The sequence below is a fragment of the Bos taurus genome, chromosome 1 (genome assembly GCF_002263795.3).
Source record: "Bos taurus isolate L1 Dominette 01449 registration number 42190680 breed Hereford chromosome 1, ARS-UCD2.0, whole genome shotgun sequence".
NCBI classification, from domain to species: domain Eukaryota; kingdom Metazoa; phylum Chordata; class Mammalia; order Artiodactyla; family Bovidae; genus Bos; species Bos taurus.
This window is the reverse complement of record NC_037328.1, coordinates 111,944,239-111,963,292: the sequence shown is the minus strand read 5'-3', so window position 1 is coordinate 111,963,292 and position 19,054 is coordinate 111,944,239. Positions and strand designations below refer to the sequence as shown.

General features: G+C 41.6%; 1 protein-coding gene across 1 annotated transcript in view; it reads right to left on the bottom strand.

Moving 5' to 3' along the window:
• The window catches only part of PLCH1 (phospholipase C eta 1), a 254,591-nt gene that overhangs the window by 205,659 nt on the left and 29,878 nt on the right, over nt 1–19,054 (bottom strand). The window contains exon 2 of the mRNA XM_059888850.1: nt 17,411–17,529. Coding sequence (XP_059744833.1) covers nt 17,411–17,489 — 79 coding nt within the window. The 5' untranslated portion in view covers nt 17,490–17,529. The remainder of the gene's footprint in view (nt 1–17,410; nt 17,530–19,054) is intronic.

The window sequence follows — 19,054 nt, the reverse complement described above, 5'->3', positions numbered from 1 at the left end:
ATGGAGGTTCTTTGTTGCACTTTTATTCTTGCAACTTTTCTATGCTGCTGCTGCTGCTGCTGCTAAGTTGCTTCAGCCGTCCCTAGGATTCTCCAGGCAAGAACACTGGAGTGGGTTGCCATTTCCTTCTCCAATGCATGAAAGTGAAAAGTGAAAGTGAAGTCGTTCAGTCGTGTCTGACTGGTAGCGACCCCATGGACCTCAGCCTACCAGGCTCCTCTGTCCATGGGATTTCCCAAGCAAGAGTACTGGAGTGGGGTGCCATTGCCTTCTCCACAACTTTTCTATGAGAATAAATTATTTCCAAAGGAAAAGTAAAGGTCCCATGTGAGCTTTGGGGAACGAGAGTAACAGCAGAGAGGCGAGGCTGAAGCTCTGTTTAGATGGCAGCACATTTCTTCTTTGTTAACTGCTGAATCTCTAGCACAGAACCCAGGTCAATAAATATTTCAGGCAGGAAGGAGAAAAGGGCAATATCCCATGGGGGAGTGAGGGCTTGGAGCAAGGACAAATGACTGATAGTTTACAGCGGCGCTTGGGAATCAGCGAACTGCCTCTACTTAGAATGAGACCACAGGCACAAGGTGTGACGTGGTGTATACCACACACTGCACTACACTGCACAGGCCTTGGTTCTCACTGCTTACTGGCTTACTAAGAGTTCACTTAGACCCACCTTGGGCCCACCATTTAACCTTCCCAGGCCTCAGGGTCCTCACTGATAAGATGTGGGAGGTTACTAACTCATTCACCAAGCAATTACTGGATGTCTCCCATATGCCAGGCCCTCAAGTCATGTTCCCTGCTCTCTAGAGCTTTCATTCTGGAAACAATCTTACAACTGACTACACTAAATAATTTCTTGAGGTCTTTTCCAACCCTGAAAATTCTATACGAAAATTCTGGGGCTTTTTACTTCAAAAATAGGAATTAATTTAACCTCTTGGAAGAACTTACAACAAAAGCATGCTCTCTTAAAGGTGAAAATACACCCAAGATATCCTATGTTTCATAACTTAAAAATCAGTACACACAGGCAGGGAAATGCCTGAGAGAATATATAATTAAGCCTTCTGCAAACGATCATGGTGATTTTAGTTGCCAAAATTCTCATTCCTTGACAAGTTATACAAATAGCAAGAATTTCAAAAATCTAACTGGGCAAAGTAGCTACAAAAAAACATTATTAAGATAGAAATACATTTTTAAAAGCAATAAATTTATCAATGAGAAAAATAAGTTTGAAGTGTAGATTAATGATTAGTATTAAAATTACAACATCAAAAGTATTTTAATTTTCTGCTTCATCAGTCCTCCTCATTCACAGTCAACTAGCACAAAAATGGTTACAAAGGCTAATTTTGTTAAAGACCTTGGAGAAAAGAGGAAAGAACTGCTCCTTCATGAATACTAAAGATGATAAAACAGGAAACCAATAACATTTTATCACTTTATATAAATTAATCTAATTTAGAAATAATTTAGTACCATGATTTATGCAGACTTGTTATCTAGCCAAGAAAATTTTTATATTACTAGTATCAGAAGCATGGTACCTACGGTTGCCAGATATTAAACATCCACACTGATTTATATAATTTAGGAGAAATGGGAAGGGACAGGGGATCAAAAAATAGAATTATGAGATTCCAAATGCTCAAAGTAAGGGACATATAAGAATATTATTTCCCAGATGGGTTCTCAGGAGCTAACATAGGAACATACATCCATGAAAGACAGTTGCACTCACAGGCTACAAGTTGAGATATTGAGACTGAGCATTTGTCCTTGAAAAACAACCATCCACTAACATAATTCACAAAGACCTGGACACTCTTACTATTTCTTGGGAGATGCAAAGAGGGACTTTTTTTTTTTTTTTTAGATTTTTTGATGTGTACTATTTTAAAGTCTTTATCGATTTGTTACAATATTGCTTCTCTTTTATGTTTGGGTTCTTTGACCCTGAGGCAAGTAGGATCTTAGCTCCCCAACCAGGAATCAAGGCAGCACTTCCTGCAGTGGAAGGCGAAGTCTTAACCACTGGGCCACCAGGGAAGTACTAAAGAGGGACCACTTTAAAGAGTTAACTTCCACAACTAAAGGTATTCATCTGTGGTTTTACAAAATGGTAGTTTTAAAATTTTTATCCCTAGAAATGAAAAATGTTCTAAATGTCCTTTGGATTCATGGAGTCAACACTTTACCAGATAGTAAATTACCAGATAGTGAAATCATTACTTGCTGTAAATGCTACATGGATTATATGACTATTTGTAAAGTTCAGCACCTGGTTCCCCACAGAGAGTTCAGTTCAGTTCAGTTCAGTCGCTCAGTCATATCTGACTCTTTGCAACCCCATGAATCGCAGCACGCCAGGCCTCCCTGTCACTAACCATTTATTAGCCATGAAGACGCAAAAAAGTCAGTTGGATGTCCCCAGATGAGGAGAGGCCTGTCTCACAGAGCCCTGCTGCCCTCAGTGATGGAGGAACCGATGCACGATGCTCAGGCCCTCCTACAGCAGCCCTGCAATGAACACTTCATACTCACCTGGCCAACACAAAGAGATTTTAACATGCTTTCAGGTAAAACTGATTTCATGTCACAATATTCCAACGCTATTAAAAAGATCTAACCATTTCCCATAATCAGAAAATACAGAGGTTTGCAAGATTTATCTCACAGAAAATCCACTTAGAGTTTCATAACGCTCAGTCAGATCATAAAGCCCAGTTGAGTTGGATTGGCAGAATGCTGGCTTTTTGAATTAACCCTTCTACTAGATGGTTGAATATGAATATGCTTTCTCATCTCTGAAGGAGAGTGGTTTTAGTCAAAGGTTTACAGTGTTCAGAAGGGGCAAGGAGTAACAGATCACTTTGAAATATGATGAAAGCTAAGGACTTTGTTCATAGGAGGCGATGAACAAATGTATATCCATATAAACACAGAGTGTCTGGAATAATGTTTTCAGAGATTTTACAACGTCCTGAAGCCCAGCTACAGGTTCTGCTTAGAATTCCCCATGAGATGGCTTCTCAAATCCTTTCTAGCTCTGCTATGCCATGCATGCTGTAGACTGGGGTGTTGCTCATATCCTTAACTACACACACAAGTTTCCATCCTCTCAGTGTGTTGGTTGGTGGAGGTCATTCTCTTCCTCTAACCCCATTCTTCTAACCTGTTCCTCGAAGAAAAAGGACTAATCTCTCACTCATGAGGACAAGCCCAGTACATCTCTCAGAGCAGTGCTGCCCCCTCTTTACTGTGCTCGCAAACCACCTAGATCTGGGGAAATTGCAGATTCCAACTCAGCAGGTTCAGGAGGGCTGTGAGTCAGCATTTCTAACAAGCTCTGAGGCACCACTCCAGTAGATGCCTCCTCTCAACCCCCACCCCAGTTCCCTAAGCCCCCTTCTCAGCCCAAGGGCAGCTCACCATGGTGTTTCTGTGAAATCCTCAAATGACTTCTAAAAAGTCTCAAGTTCTTTTAAAACATTCAAATCCATCCCACCTGTCCCCAACCTTCAACTGCTCTAGAAGAAAAAACTATGTGTAATACATCATATGGACAGGGAGGCCTAGGGTGCTGCAATTCATGGGGTTGCAAAGAGTCAGACAAGACTGAGAGACTGAACTGAACTGAATACATCACTGTGTCACAATAGTAGAAAAACTGGATTTTAGGCTGACAAACCTCGGTTTGAACACCATAATCTAACATGTGGTTTTGGCCCAATGTTCACCTCTCTTAGTTTCATCTCTAAAACTGTCTGTTGGAAAACTTAAAAGAGATAATACTGGATGGAAATTATTATATATATAGGATGGATAAACAACAAAGTCCTACTGTATAGCACAGGGAACTCTATTCAATATCCTGTGATAACCATAATGGAAAAGAGCATGAAAAAGAATACATATGTGTAACTGGAGCCACTTTGCTGTATTGCAGAAATTAATACAACATTATAAATCAACTATACTGCAACAAAGGTTTTTTCAAAAAGGACAGTGCTAGTAAAGCAACCAGCATTGCCAGTCCTAATGACAACCTTGATTCAGCATCAGCCCTAACCTTTCCTGATATAGAAACACCCCAAGAATAGTGGAATATAGAATCCACCAATTCCTCCTGACAAGATCTAAACCTAAATATCTTAACATCCTCTTTGTGTCCCCCTATATGACTCCAATGTGCAAAGAACGATCTGAGAAGACAAGATTTCTTCTCCTTCACAACTCTGAACTTCTAGCAACACAGGGACCTGGAGAATTAGCTTCCTCACATGTGAAGTGAGGCAGAACAAATGTCTACAGGAGCTAAAAACTTTGCCTTCAACAACAAAACGTGTACACCTCTCTCAATCTCTAAGCACCCCTTAGTTTTCCAGTGTAGATAAACACAATTCTAATAACACTCAAGACTAATCTGCTGTACTCCAAACGATGGTACTGTTCTCCCAGTTCCTGTGCTTCACATTTATTTCTGCATCTATCCTTTAACAGGTTGTGAACTGTGCAGTCCTCATTATAGATTAATCAAAGCAAAACATTTATACATTCTGCTTCCTGTTGTTAAGAATCTTCCCTAAGTATTTCTGTTCACCATCAGGAGGCTATGAATAACCTTGTGAGGTCAACTAACACTAAAGGGAATATATGTGTTTCATGCAACAAATATCTCAGCTATAAAGTTCAGACAAGTCACACTAAAAGGGCACTAAGAAAGCACAATATTAGAAGGAATACGAAATAAATCTGTTAGGAAAAAACGACTATATGAAGGTGAGCATATCACTTGCCCCTCTCACTCCTCTGCATAAAAGAGTTTCGTGCATCACTTTTGCTCAGACTAGCAAATAATTACATACTGTCCTCAATCAGTAAATTAATTTAACTTAGTTTACTGATTAGATCAATATTTTAGTAAATCAACAATCTCAAGGATTCCTTGTTGGCTCAGCAGTAAACTGCCAGCTAATGCAGGAGATACAGGTTCTATCTCTGGTCTAGGAAGATCCCACATGCCTCAAAGCAACTAAGCCCACGCACCACAACTATTGTGCCTATGCTCTAGAGACTGGGAGCCACAAGTACTGAAGCTAGTGTGCCTAGACCCCATGCCCTGCAGCAACAGAGCCCACCACAGTGGGGAGCCCAGGCACCGCAACTAGAGAGTAACCCACACCGCTGCAATGAAGAGAAAAGCCCTCCCAGGAACAAAGACACAGCACAGCCAAAAATAAAGAAATAAATACAATTACCTTTTGGGGGGGAAAATACAAACAAACAATTTTAGCCCAGTGAGTATCACCCCTCACAATGCATCAAAATCACCCAAAGTTAGACAGAAAGATACAGATAGAAGGAATGAAAGGATGAAGATGGAGGACTCATCCCACTCCCAGAGATGATTTAACGAGGATTGGGTAGAACCCAACCACCAATATCTTTTAAGCACCTCAGCAGATTCTAATGTATAACTAGAGTGGAGAATCACTACTTGGTCTTTGGTTTTTTAAAACACATACTGAGATTATAGACTACTTCTTCCTATTTCTTTAGTCTCTCCTGTACTCTCCAACTTTTCAACAGTGAGCCTGTATTGCTATAAAAAAAAATTGTGAATAAAAATTAATAGAAAACCACAAAATGCCAAGCATAAATGACTTTTATATTTTCTGCTTCTATATTCAAACACACACTTGAATCCATAATCTTATGAGATGTCCCCTCTTTCCATACCTTCAAGAGTCAGTATAAAACAGGCTATCATCACAGAAAATAATCATGATCAAATTCATGAATTCTATAGTTCCGGTGAGAGAATATGTTTTTGCCACCTTAAGTCTGGGGTTTATAACCCACCAGAATCTAATTGGTTGCCCCCACTGGAATTATGTGCAGAGTTCTGAAAATTCCCCCAGGCCCAGGCCATAACCCAGAGCAATTAATCAGAACCTCTGGGCTGGGACCCACAGTTTTTGGTATTTTTTAATATACCCAGCTGATTCCAACATGCAACCAAGGCTGGGAACCACTGACTTAAAGAATTAATTAATACAAGTCTCTAGAGATAAGCTTCTACTGGCTTGAAAGCACAATACCTTGAAATTCTGACACTGGTATAATTTCAAAAAATGGTCACTGTGGATATGCATTGATATTCAATTTCAAGTTGCCAAGGAATAAAACAGCACACTAAATAATAAATGCGTCCACTGTTCTCCTTTTTAATTGGGAATAAGTCACCATCTTCTACATTTAAATACAAGAAGTTCTGAAATCACTGTTATATGTCAGTCACACATTCTGACCAAGAAAGGAATATGGACAAGACAAAATTCGACAGGAAAAAAAAATGTTTTCACAGATTCTACATTTATTCTACCCAAGTAGGTATTATTCTCGGGATAACTTTGCTACCTAGAAGTCAGAATCGTACTCTCATGTTGCCTGAGATTCTCAGATAAAAGGCCTAGATGCTCACCATTTTCTTGTTTGTAAATCTGAAATAAAAGTGCATCTCTTTAACTTTTAAAGAAGCTCTGTTGTGCTTGATTATTCTCACCATGCACCCCCCAGGCCTCCTTTCCTCCTCCCTTACTGAGGAAACTGGTGCTTTGGTTTTGGGGCAGATCTATTCTCTGCTCTCTGGGGTAAGAATTAGCCCACAGATAACACTCACTTCTGTGCCTGAAGACTTTCCAGACCCAAGCAGCAGAGAATTTTAATAGTATGCAAAACACTGCAATTAAACAGCTTTTATTAACTGTTATTTTTACATGAACAAAACCTCTATTTTCATAGTTGTACTGTGCTGATGTGCTCAGTTGTGGCCAACTCTTTGCAACCCCATGGACTGTAGCCCACCATGTTCCTCTGTCCATGGAATTTTCCAGGCAAGAATACTGGACTGGGATGCCATTTCCTTCTCCAGGAGATCTTCCTGACACAGGGATTGAACCCTATTCTCCTGCATCGCAGGCAGATTCTTTACCACTGTGCCAACTGGGAAGCCAAGGAGAGATTAAATCGCCCTCCATTTGGCTGTCCACCAACTTGTGTCACAGTATATATAACCAACAGGGAAATTCTGGAGGGTATTATTAAATGAATTCAAAACGTCTAAGAAATTCTTTTGAAGACACGGATTCATCCTTTTCCACTTTGAGGCATTACACATTTGCAATCATCTTTTCTAGAGCATACTAGGATTCTCAGCAGACTTGTCTTTTCCTTCTCAGTCCCAGAAGGTGTGATTTAGGTGTATTAGGTGTATTCTTTTGTTCTCCAAGCCAAAAGCATGAGTGAAGGGGAGAAGAAAGCGTGCGGCAGGAGAACTGATGCATTCCACAGCACAAAGATTAAAGGCCAAACTTAAGAGTGAAAAAAATAATGAAACAGGTGGTTCTTATCTCCCCTATTAAAATGAGTAAATTCATTCAGCAACATTTTATTAAACACCTCAGCGGTAAAGAATCCTGCAATGCAGGAGATGAGGATTAAATTCCGGGTTGGGAAGATCCCCTGGAGGAAGGCATGGCAACCCACCCCGGTATTCTTGCCTGGAGAATCCCATGGACAGAGGAGCCTAGCAGGCTATAGTCCATGGGATCACAAAGAGTCAGACACGACTGAAGTGACTTAGTACACAAGCATGCACATACAATGCCACTCTATGTGTACTGGAGATACAAGTCACAGCAGTCTCTGCTACCCTGGGAGTTAGAATACAAGGAGGACAGAAATTAAACTGGTTATCACAAAACTGTTTTACTACAACAGTGATAATGCAATGAGGCAGCAATATGGGGTGCTAGGGTAGCATAAAAGGGGGAGTGATCTGGTCTGGGAAGTCAGTATAAACTTCTCTTGAGGGCACCCTTAATCTGGGCTCTGAAGGATGGGGTGGCAGCCAACCAAGCAAAGAAGGAGTTAATTTTGTGGGCAAGGAATGCAAAAGTCAGCATAGCTGTGGTGCAAAAAAGGAGGGGAAGCAAGAGAAGATTGGCAAGGCAGTCAGGTACCGGTGGGAAGAGGCAATTTTGCTCCAGACATACTGAGTGTGAGGACCGGCAGGCATCAGTGGAGCCATCAGATAGGAAGATGGACATCTGAGCGTGGTGCAGAAGAGGAGCCATCTAAGCCAAGGACACACTGATGGGAGCTATGGATGTAGAGATGGGAAAAGCTACAAGAGTGGGTGAAAAATACACTAGGCTATGGGCTTCCAATTTTTAAAAAATCTGAATATCCCTTTGGAATCAACAGTTTGCACTTATAACAACCCCAAACATACCTGCTTCAAAGAATGAGCCCTAAAAAACATATAAACTATCACCATTCAATTGGATGACTTTTCATGTACACAGAGTAAAGGACCAAGCTGGAATTTTCAATCTTTGTTTGTGATTATAAATACAATCACTAATAATTATTACTTTGATCAAAGAAAAAAATCTGGATCTTTTGTATAACTAAATTACATAATTATGCTGCCCGGGAAGAACCCTGAAACTACTTGTGGAAAGACATTTCATCCTCTCATCAATCTCTGTGCATACATTAGGCACAGAGTAGGAAAGACAATGGGGAAGATGAGAGAGCAAAGGAAAATTAATTATAATTATGGAAATGCAGCTTAAAGAACAAAGGCTTAAATTTGTAACACAGGTCTAAGGGGACGTAATTCTCATAAGTAGCCATTTAAAACGTGAGAAGTCTGCAAATCAGAAGGGAAAGTTGACTGTTTATTAGATATTTCTTTCTAACTTAGTTAAGTGGAAAATTGGTATTCCCAAGCATAAAGGAATAAAACAATCAGTAGCCTGCCTGCTTGGCTGGACTCCCAGTGACCAGAGGTTTGAGAGAATTTGAGAGATTATCAGGAAGGGCCAGCCAAGGATATCACTTAACCCAACAGGCTCATTGCAGACAACAACTAAAGCTTCAAAGACCGAACACTGTTCACTTCTCATCCACCAGGGCTTCCCAGGTGTCCAGATCTTCAATTTGCCATTTTCGTACACACTCCACCTGGGTCTTTTCATGCCCTCCATCATTACAGAATGTGAATGACCTTGACACGGAAAGCGTGACAAAAGAGAACACAATGGGTCCAGTCACCCCCCAGAAGCCCACTGAATCAGATTCCCAATGGGGAAAAGAGGCTGAGACATCTCACCACAGATTTTTATAAATCTGATTGTTGTTTGGTTCTGATTAGTCCAGATACACAATCTTGCAAGAAGCAAGCACAATAAAGAACACCAGTACCTTTGGGAAAAGGACATCACTTGAATCCAAAATGTTAGTGGACACAGACCAGCCTGGCATGGCTCTACAGAGGACCAAGGAGAACTGCCAGGGGTGAGGAGGTGGGATTCCATCTATTCAAAATCACATGACCTGAGTCCCTATTGCGTGTACAGCCTCGGCACATGGAATAGCACAGACAGTACTCTGAGAATTAAAATCAGAGCACCAGTCATTCCCAGAGACAAGCGGGGGAAGAGCTCATTTCAGTTCAGTCAGGTCACTCAGTCGCGTCTGACTCCTTGCTACCCAGTGGGCTGCAGCACGCCAGGCTTCCCTGTCCATCACCAACTCCCAGAGCTTACTCAAACTCATATCCATCCAGTTAGTGATGCCATCCAACCATCTCATTCTCTGTCGTCCCCTTCTCATCCTGCCCTCAATCTTTCCCAGCATCAGGGTCTTTTCCAGTGAGTCAGTTCTTTGCATCAGGTGGCCAAAGTATTGGAGTTTCAGCTTCAGTATCAGGCCTTCCAATGAATTTTTAGAACTGATTTCCTTTAGGATAGACTGGCTTGATCTCCTTGCAGTTCAATACCACAGTTCAAAATCATCAATTCTTCAGCACTCAGCTTTCTTTATAGTCCAACTCTCACATCCATACATGACTACTGGAAAAACTATAGCTTTGACTAGATGGACCTTTGTTGGCAAAGTAATGTTTCTATAAAAGAATAATTCAGATAATTCAGAGAGGCTTCCTAAGGCTTATAGGGGTAGCGCCCATAACAGTGTGAGAAGAGACAGAGACAGAGGTCAGCAGGTCTGGGAGGAGGACAGGAGCAACTTTATAGCCGGCCCAACCTCCAGAGCCCACAGAAATCCATATGCAGAAACACGGAGATTAGAAAAGGGGCAGGGACCAGGCAGTCACCCGCTCCCCCTCACCAAGAGTCCTCAGGGCAAGGGAAGCCAGGCCTCAGCTAGAGGGAATTAGAAATGGACATTGGGTGGGGCTGAAGGGAGACAGCAGCTCCTCTCTGCAGAGTCTTAGGTGACAGAGGGGTCAGAGTGAAACCAAATATTCATAGAAGATGGAACCAGAGTCTTGATCATCTCACCACCAATGACAAACAAACAGGGCTGGGGTGTGGCTCAAAGGCCTTTGCTTCCCCCATCCCTCTTCCTAGTACCAAAATCTGAGGATTTTGAATTCTTCTTTAAGGAGAAGAACTATAGCAGGGCCAGAAGAATGCCCACTCTCAGCCCTGAGCCAGGGGTAAGGGAGGAGACAGGATTTAAATGAGTTTGACTTTAACATTTCAAACTGGACTAGACCTCAACTAGGCTCCCCAGGTGGCACAGTGGTAAAGAACCCACCTGCCAATACAGGAGATACAGGAGACTTGGGTTCAATCCCTGGGTTGGGAAGATCCCCTGGAGTAGGAAACGGAACCCACTCCAGTATTCTTGCCTGGAGAAATTCACGGCCAGAGGAGCCTGGCAGGCTACAGTCTATAGGGTCACAAAGAATCAGGAGCAACTAAGCACGCATGAGCACACAGCACCTCAATAACCAAAAGTAGCCAAAAAGTAATAGAATTTGCCCCAGATGTTGCAAAGATTATTTTTCAAAGTAGTAATTGGTGAAAAATAAAACAATTTTGTGTATGTTAGTGTTAGTCACTCAGTCTTGTCCAACTTGTGATTCCACGATCAGTAGCCCGTCAGGTTCCTCTGTCCATGGGATTTCCGAGGCAAGAATACTGGAGTGGGTTGTCATTCCCTTCTCCAGGGGATCTTCCCAACCCAGGGATCAAACCCAATTCTCCTGTATTGCAGGCAGGTTCTTTACCATCTGAGCCACCAGGGAAGCTGTTTTAGTAATTGGTGAAAAATAAAACAACTTTGTGTATATGCTACAATAAATTGAGAATGCTCAATAAACAAGTTATAAATGGAATGCCCATCATGAAGAAAGGGGGGAAGAGGAGTAAAAATAATGAATTTTGAATTTTGATATAAAAAGCATTTCACTGAGGTTTTGAGAATTTTCTCTGTCTCCAAGAGATGAAGGAAGAACATCATGTGACCATAAGATTATAGAGTAAGTCTGCCTCACCAGCTCACAATAAAGTTTATGTCTAACTACACACAAGTGTCTACTTTTGTTAAGGCCTGAATGGCGAACTCTAACTTGTCACAAGCGAGGATTAAGTACGTAGACCAATTTGGTTGGTTGCTGCTGTTGTTCAGTCATGTTCAACTCTTTGCAGGCCAGGTTTCCCTGTCGCTCACCATCTCCCGGAGTTTGCTCAAACTTATGTCTACTGAGTCGTTGATGGTCAGTTAATTCATAGCAAATTCCTCAAACAGCCTCTATTTAAAAGTGGCCTGAGGAGGGGAGGTGGGGAAACAAGCATTTCTTGACATTTTAACACATAGGAAGATGTTTAGAGGTTATCTGTCCTAAATAGCAGCATTTGCTGACATGGAAACTTGGTCCAAAGCACAAAGTTCACAGCAACCCAGTGGGAGGGTGACCCCTGCAAGAGGCCTCCCTCTTTTTGCTGAGCCTTCACTGCCTCTGGCTATTTGCAAGATGCCCTTAACATCACAGACCCGTCCTCCATGCTTTCTGCCTGAGTATGGGGCTAAAGAGGAATCCACTGGGCAAAGCTGCTTCCAAAATTAGTTCTATTAAATTTACAACATTTATATATATTATGCATTCTCTCCTTTAAGGCCTTTTTTTAACTCTTTGTCTCAATTTGTCTTTGAAATTTTTTCCATGTAGTGTTCCTCTCCAAGAAATAATACTTTTGATCTTAATGATGCCCACAATATCTTGACTATCATTGCATTAATAGGTATTCTCTATGCACTGGTATTTTTCTGGACCCAGAAGAGAATGTTTATACAGTCATTGGCTGGAAAAGCTAGGCTTTGACTCAGTAAAACAATGACACTCTTAAAAAAAAAACAAAAAGGTAGTAATGCCCCAAACCCCTAAAGCAGGCAGGCTGCTTAAGTCATAACTTGCTAATAAACTGGCCTAAATTAATAAGAACCCTAATTCACTTCTATATAACTTCATTCTCCTTGCATATTTACCAGGCAGGATCTGACAGGATGAAATTCCAATGAGGTAAACCTCTCCACTCTTCTTCTGTGAATAAATGACATTTGTCCTAAAAACCTGTCAGTCCTTGCTACTGGTGTCTCTATGATCAGGAAGGACTTAGGAAAACACACACACACACACACACACACACACCAACCCCCCACAACCTCCACCCAAAAGGATATGCTGCTTTTTGCCAGTGCAAAGGTAACTACAAATTTTACAGTCAAATAAGAATCCTACTTATGTTGGTTTTCCAGTATTACAATTATAAAAAGCAATGCTAGAAATAAAAATTAAGTCACCTCCAAGGTGACTTGGAGAAACTCAAATGTTTGAAAAAGCTTGTGTGCATTAGAAATTATATATGTTAAATAGTAAATATACTGACAATTGGTTTAAGTATCTGTGTCCCAAATCAGATAAAAATGAAGCAATTCACAACAGCCAAGAGAAAGAGCTGAGGATACAGGTCATTTTCAAATGAGAACAATTTACGAAAATATCAGCCATTAAAGCAAGGTTCATACTACACAAATTATTCTTTGCCCAAGTTTTTTCTCTATATCAAACAAATTAGAAACAAAATCCAACTAGAAAAAGCCTCTAGCAACTGGCTTCTTTGATAGGCTTATAATCCCTTTGGATTCAATAGACTCACTAAAAATCGGGGCAAAGGACAGACAAGTGGGAAATTAAAAAAAAAAAAACCTCATCATAATTCCTACCAGAGGTCTTCTCCTCACTGACACAGAATTAAGTCAATTCAACCAGCTCATTACTGTTAGCCAGCACCCACCATTTCCTACCTGTTCCAAATATTCTATTCCTAGATCAGGATTGTTGCAAAAATGAGAAAAGATAAAAGACTGGACAGAAACTGAAGGTTAGTGTTACTCTTTGGTTTGTGGGATTGTGGGTAATTTTCTACATTGTTCCAATGAGAACTCACCTCCTCTATATTCAGAAAAAGAGGCTATGAATGCACTTTATGAACTGTGAAACAGTATACAAATGTTACATTTTTATTTTTACTTTTCTTGACCTCTATAACCCACCTGTAAGCTATGTGAGAGCTTGAAGGTGCTCAGTGGCTTTAGAGAGTTCCAGGAAAACATCTACCTCTGTTTTATTGACTATGCCAAAGCCTGTGACTGTGTGGATCACAACAAACTGTGGAAAATTCTTCAAGAGATGGGAATACCAGACCACCTAACCTGCCTCCTGAGAAATCTGTATGCAGGTTAAGATGCAACAGTTAGAACCAGACATGGAACAATGGACTGGTTCCAAATTGGGAAAGGAGTACGTCAAGGCTGTATATTGTCACCCTGCTTATTTAACTTATATGCAGAGTACATCATGCAAAATGCCAGGCTGGATGAAACTCAAATTGGAATCAAGATTGTCAGAGAAATATCAATAACTTCAGATATGCAGATGATACCACCCTTATGGCAGAAAGCAAAGAACAACTGAGGGGCCTCTTGATGAAAGTGAAAGAGGAGAGTGAAAAAGCTGGCTTAAAATTCAACATTCAAACAATGAAGATCATGGCATCCAGTCCCATCATTTCATGGGAAATAGATGGGAAAACAATGGAAACAGTGACAGACTTTATTTTCTTGGGCTCCAAAATCACTGCAGATGGTGACTGCAGCCACAAAATTAAAAGACATTTGCTCCTTGGAAGAAAAGCTATGACAAACGTAGACAGCATATTAAAAAGCAGAGACATTACTTTGCCAACAAAGGTCCATCTAGTCAAAGCTATAGTTTTTCCAGTAGTTATGTATGGATGTGAGAGTTGAACCATAAAGAAAGCTGAGTGCCAAAGAACTGATGTTTTTGAACTGTGGTGTTGGAGAAGACTCTTGAGAGTCCCTTGGACTGCAACGAGATCAAACCAGTCAATCCTAAAGGAAATCAGTCCTGAATATTCATTGGAAGGCCTGATGCTGAAGCTGAAACTCCAATACTTTGGCCGCTTGATGCTGAAGCTGAAACTCCAATACTTTGGCCACCTGATGCGAAGAACTGACTCACCGGAAAAGACCCTGATGCTGGGAAAGATTGAGGGCAAGATGAGAAGGGGACGACAGAGAATGAGATGGTTGGATGGCATCACTAACTGGATGGATATAAGTTTGAGTAAGCTCCGGGAGTTGGTGATGGACAGGGAAGCCTTGGCATGCTGCAGTCCATAGGGTCGCAAAGAGTCAGACATGACTGAGCTACTGAACTGACCTGAGTGGCTTTAGTCATATCCCACTCTTTACGACCCCATGAACCATAGCCTGCCAGGCTTCTCTGTCCGTGGGATTTTCCTCGCAAGAATACTGGAGTGGGTTGCCATGCCCTCCTCCAGGAGGTCTTCCCAACCCAGATCTCCATCATTCAAGGTGGAGTCTTTATCACTGAGCCACCAGGGCAGCCCATCTAGCCCTCATTTTAAAGTGGCTCTTTTCTCCTGGGAATACTACTTAAGTATGCATATTCTAAAAGTCTATTATCTTGCAGAGGAAATGGTTCTTTTCTGTTTATAATGAATGGGGTTTTGTTTCATTTTGTTTGCCTTGGTTTTGTAAGGAGAGTTACCAGCAGACCTGGAGAAGCTCCTCTAAAAGAAATCTGACCTTTCTAACTCAACATGTCCTGTCCCTTATCTTTTCTCAGAAATGTTCAGACATTCTCTATAAAAATTATATTACTAGTGCTCCCTTGGCTTAAAATATACTAAGAATCCTCACAATTCTCCATTAAGTTAAATAAACTCCTGTCTTTACAGGCATTATTTTTCTGCAGAGGTAAATACACAGCAAGAGCAGAAGCATCATACTTTTCTGAATTACATAGCCTTTGGCACAGAGATCCAAATGATATTTTATACTATCAGAAATACTTAAAGCTACTGCTTTACTATAAATGAAGAGAATCATAATTCTAATTGGTTTTAATCCTTTTAATCTTGAGAAGATTTGCTATCTCTAAATCCTCTCAAAAGAGAAATTCCTCAATGTAAGAAGGAATCAACTCATATTTTAAGTATTCTGCTGCCCCCTTGTGTATCTCACGTTTAGAAACAAGACAGCTCCCAAAACACATACAAATGTAAAGCTCAGAAATACTTCAATGGAATCTTGGAACCTAGAACTGGAAAGAACCTAAAAAATTACAGAGAACGGCACACTCATTTCACAGAGGAGAAAACTGAGATCTGAAGGATTATATAACTTGGTCAAGATCAGATACGGTTAGTTAATAGGAAGCAAACACTGCTGAATAGAACTTCAACCTCTCAGAGTGTTAATTGCTCTATTAAAATGGAGATGGAGCCTGGAAGAAAACACTGGGGTTCTGGAGTTAAGCAGATATGAATTTGATTTTGGATCACCACTTTGCACCGTCCGCAAACCTCTTTCCCCATCCACAAAATGGGATGAATACTAACAAGGGCAAAGGTGTTAAACGGATTCGGTAGGACCATGTTTCTCAAGCCGTCAGCATAACTACCAGCAATACGGTAATTCACTAAGTGGTAACAAAACTATACAAATACATAGAAAATTGTTTTTAAGTTGTTATAGCCTTTAGATGTCTGGACAAAGGTAGTCTAAAATAACAAATGAATAAAACCTGAACTTTTTCAAAACTGGCACAAAACTTGGAAAAAGAATGCAATTTTTCTAACTCCTGTGTTTCCTTGATTATCGTATTTTTTTTATTACAAGTAAATTTGTAACAGAAAACACCACACTTTGTAACAGCAAACAAATTTGTAAATTTTTAACAGCAAACACTGTGTGAAGAGATGAAGCTAGGAACAGGGTCCTTAGGGGAGGCTCACAGGAAAGCAAAACAGAACTCAGTGCCAAAGTGTTAAGTTACAATATTTTCATCTCCTCTGCTAAGAGGTCTTCACCAATACAATGCCGAGAGAGAGTCAGCCTGGAAGAGTAGAGGCTAAAATTTTAGCTCTGACTTTGCTAATAACTGGTTATGCCAACTTGGGCTGGTCTTTTCCTCTCTTCCTCCCTTTCTTGACCTGTAAATGAAGGCGTCCTCTATCTAGCAAAGTTCCATAGCAAGGTGGTATAATGAACGTGAAAAAAACATGGCAAAGCATGCTTTGACAAAGTAGAGTTAAGTTTATCTTAAAGTTAATCTAAAGCAATAAAAAACATTATGTCTGCACTAACTTGCGGAAGAAAAACCAAACTGACAAAGTAGAAGGCAGGTTAGGTTAAGGATTCTGTTCAGCAGCACTCTACTCATGAAATCTCTCTTCTCGCTACAGTTCCACTAACTCTTGATGGAGATCACTCCCCAAATCCTGCCAACACATGCGTTTCAACTCGAGTCAGTTTCACCCAAGGGCATCCCTATATCAGGATTGACAGAGCTTACCCCTAACTGTCTATCACAAGACAAATACAGCAGCAGGGTAATGGCAATTCATCTTAGTTTGTCATGAAAATGACTAATGTTGACCATTCTGATTTACAGCCACACTCGTCCACCCTGTTACATGAAAATGACTAATGTTGACCATTCTGATTTACAGCTGCACTCGTCCACCCTGTTACTGGTTACGTGCCATGACCTGCTCTGTTTTGTACGGTGCCTGATGGAACGCACACACCAGGCTCATTATAAGCCCTGATTGATGATCCACCAATATTAACTGAATACTACTTGTGGGTCTAGCCCCTCAAATTTCAAACATCAGAAAGGAAGGAATATGACTGAAGTTGATAGCATGGAAGAGGAGGAAAGGCCCTGACATAAACTAACTTTCAAGGTAGAAAGTGATGATGCGGTTATGGTTGTTGAGGTGGGGCATGCCAATTCCAGTTGTGGGCAAGGAGTCCGGTAGGGCTTCTTGGGTAATTTTTCATCAGCAAGTTAACTCAAGCTCTTGGTTCAACCCGATAATTATACCACATTTGCATCCGGAGTGCTGGAATAAAAGTGCTGTCAGAAACAAAAGATCCAACTACAGGAGTAGAAAAGGCAACTCACCATGAAACGGACTGTTGTCCACCAGAAAATGCCTGCGGTACTGCACACAGTTCCTTTTCTCCAAGTTCCAGTAACTCATTGTCAGAAGATTGCTGGCACAGCATCAAAACCAAATTGCCCTGTCAAGGGAAACAGAATGAGACAAAAAAAAGAAGAAAGCAGCAGCCACATGCCCACACTGGCTGCCTGATGCTTTCAGTCCCCAGGCATTCGGGGACAGCACACAGGGCTCCCACCTCCTCCACACGGGGAGCTGGTACCACCCCCCCAGGCCCCAAGAAATTCCCCAAAAGTTTTCCCACCCAGTAGAAGGTCCTTTAACACAGCATCGCTGGAGCTTTTTCTAATAGTGCCTTACAGGGCTCAAAGTTACCGCTGTCCTGGGGGAAAACCAAGCCACCACCAGGGAACAAGTTTTAAGACTGGTTTCTGTGCTCCAGGCCTCGCCCACTCAGCCAGGACTCAAACCAGCCCATGCTGGTCGCTTTTCAGGAAAGCTCAATTGCAGGAGGGAAGGTGAAAACAGAAGGGTGACTGTCATTCCCAGTTCCTGACTTTTTAAGTCAACACACTCAGGAAGACTACATTTATGATCCGTCCATGGAGATCTTGGAAACTGTAACGTGTCCATGTAGCCAGGGGTCAGGCAAACATAGTAACAAAGCTTGTCTCCCTCTTCTGGACTCACTATGGGTGCCACTTAGGACCACTAGGGCCTGCCTCTGATCAGACTGAGCTTATTTGTGTAACCAGAGCCGGGTACACAAGCAGTGGGTCTGGCTTCTCCAGAAGGTTTGCTCCTCCACAGAAAGAGAAACACAGTGCTAACCAGAGCAAGGACTTAAAAGGCAGAGATCCGAGCTGATGAATTAAATGCCTCCAAAAGCTGATGTGCATAACAAGGTTCCCTTTGTTCCCAGCATTTGGCTAAAGCAACTTTTCAGAATTCCAACTCCTTTTCTGATCACAAAATAAAGCCAGGGAAAACCAAGCAAGGCTGGCACGAAGGAAAACCAACAGGTGGGTAACAATTTGTCATCTGTCCTATTAAAGCAATCTAGACTTTTGTAAAGGCAGTCAGTAAGTGCTGATGAAAATAAACAACCAGAGCTGTGCCTATTCATTAATGGAACCACAACTAGTAGAGGTTCCTAAAGCTCTTGCCAGCGCTTCTCCTTGGCTCCCCAATGTTCTTTCTTCCTCCCTCCCCTAACCACAACCTCACCTACCTTTTCTCTGGCTCCAGAACGAAGTGCCCACTCTGGCTTCGAGTCAGAGCAAATGATTTTCTCCTCTTAATATCCCACTCCCACCTGACTTCTGCAAAGACTCAGCGGGTAAAGAATCTGCCTGTAATGCAGGAGACACAGGAGACAAGAGTTCGATTCCTGGGTTGGGAAGATCCCCTGGAGGAGGAAAATGGCAACCCACTCCAGTATTCTTGCCTGAAAAATGCCATGGACAGAGGAGCCTGGCGGGCTACAGTCCAAAAGGTCACAAAGAGCCGGGCACAACTGAGGGACTAAGCACACAGACACTCGGCTGAACCTGGCTGCTTCTCCCACTCCCTCAGGCTGAAGACGAGTCCCGTCCCACCAAGATAAAATCACCCCTGCAACCAACTGTAAAATGGGACAGAAAACA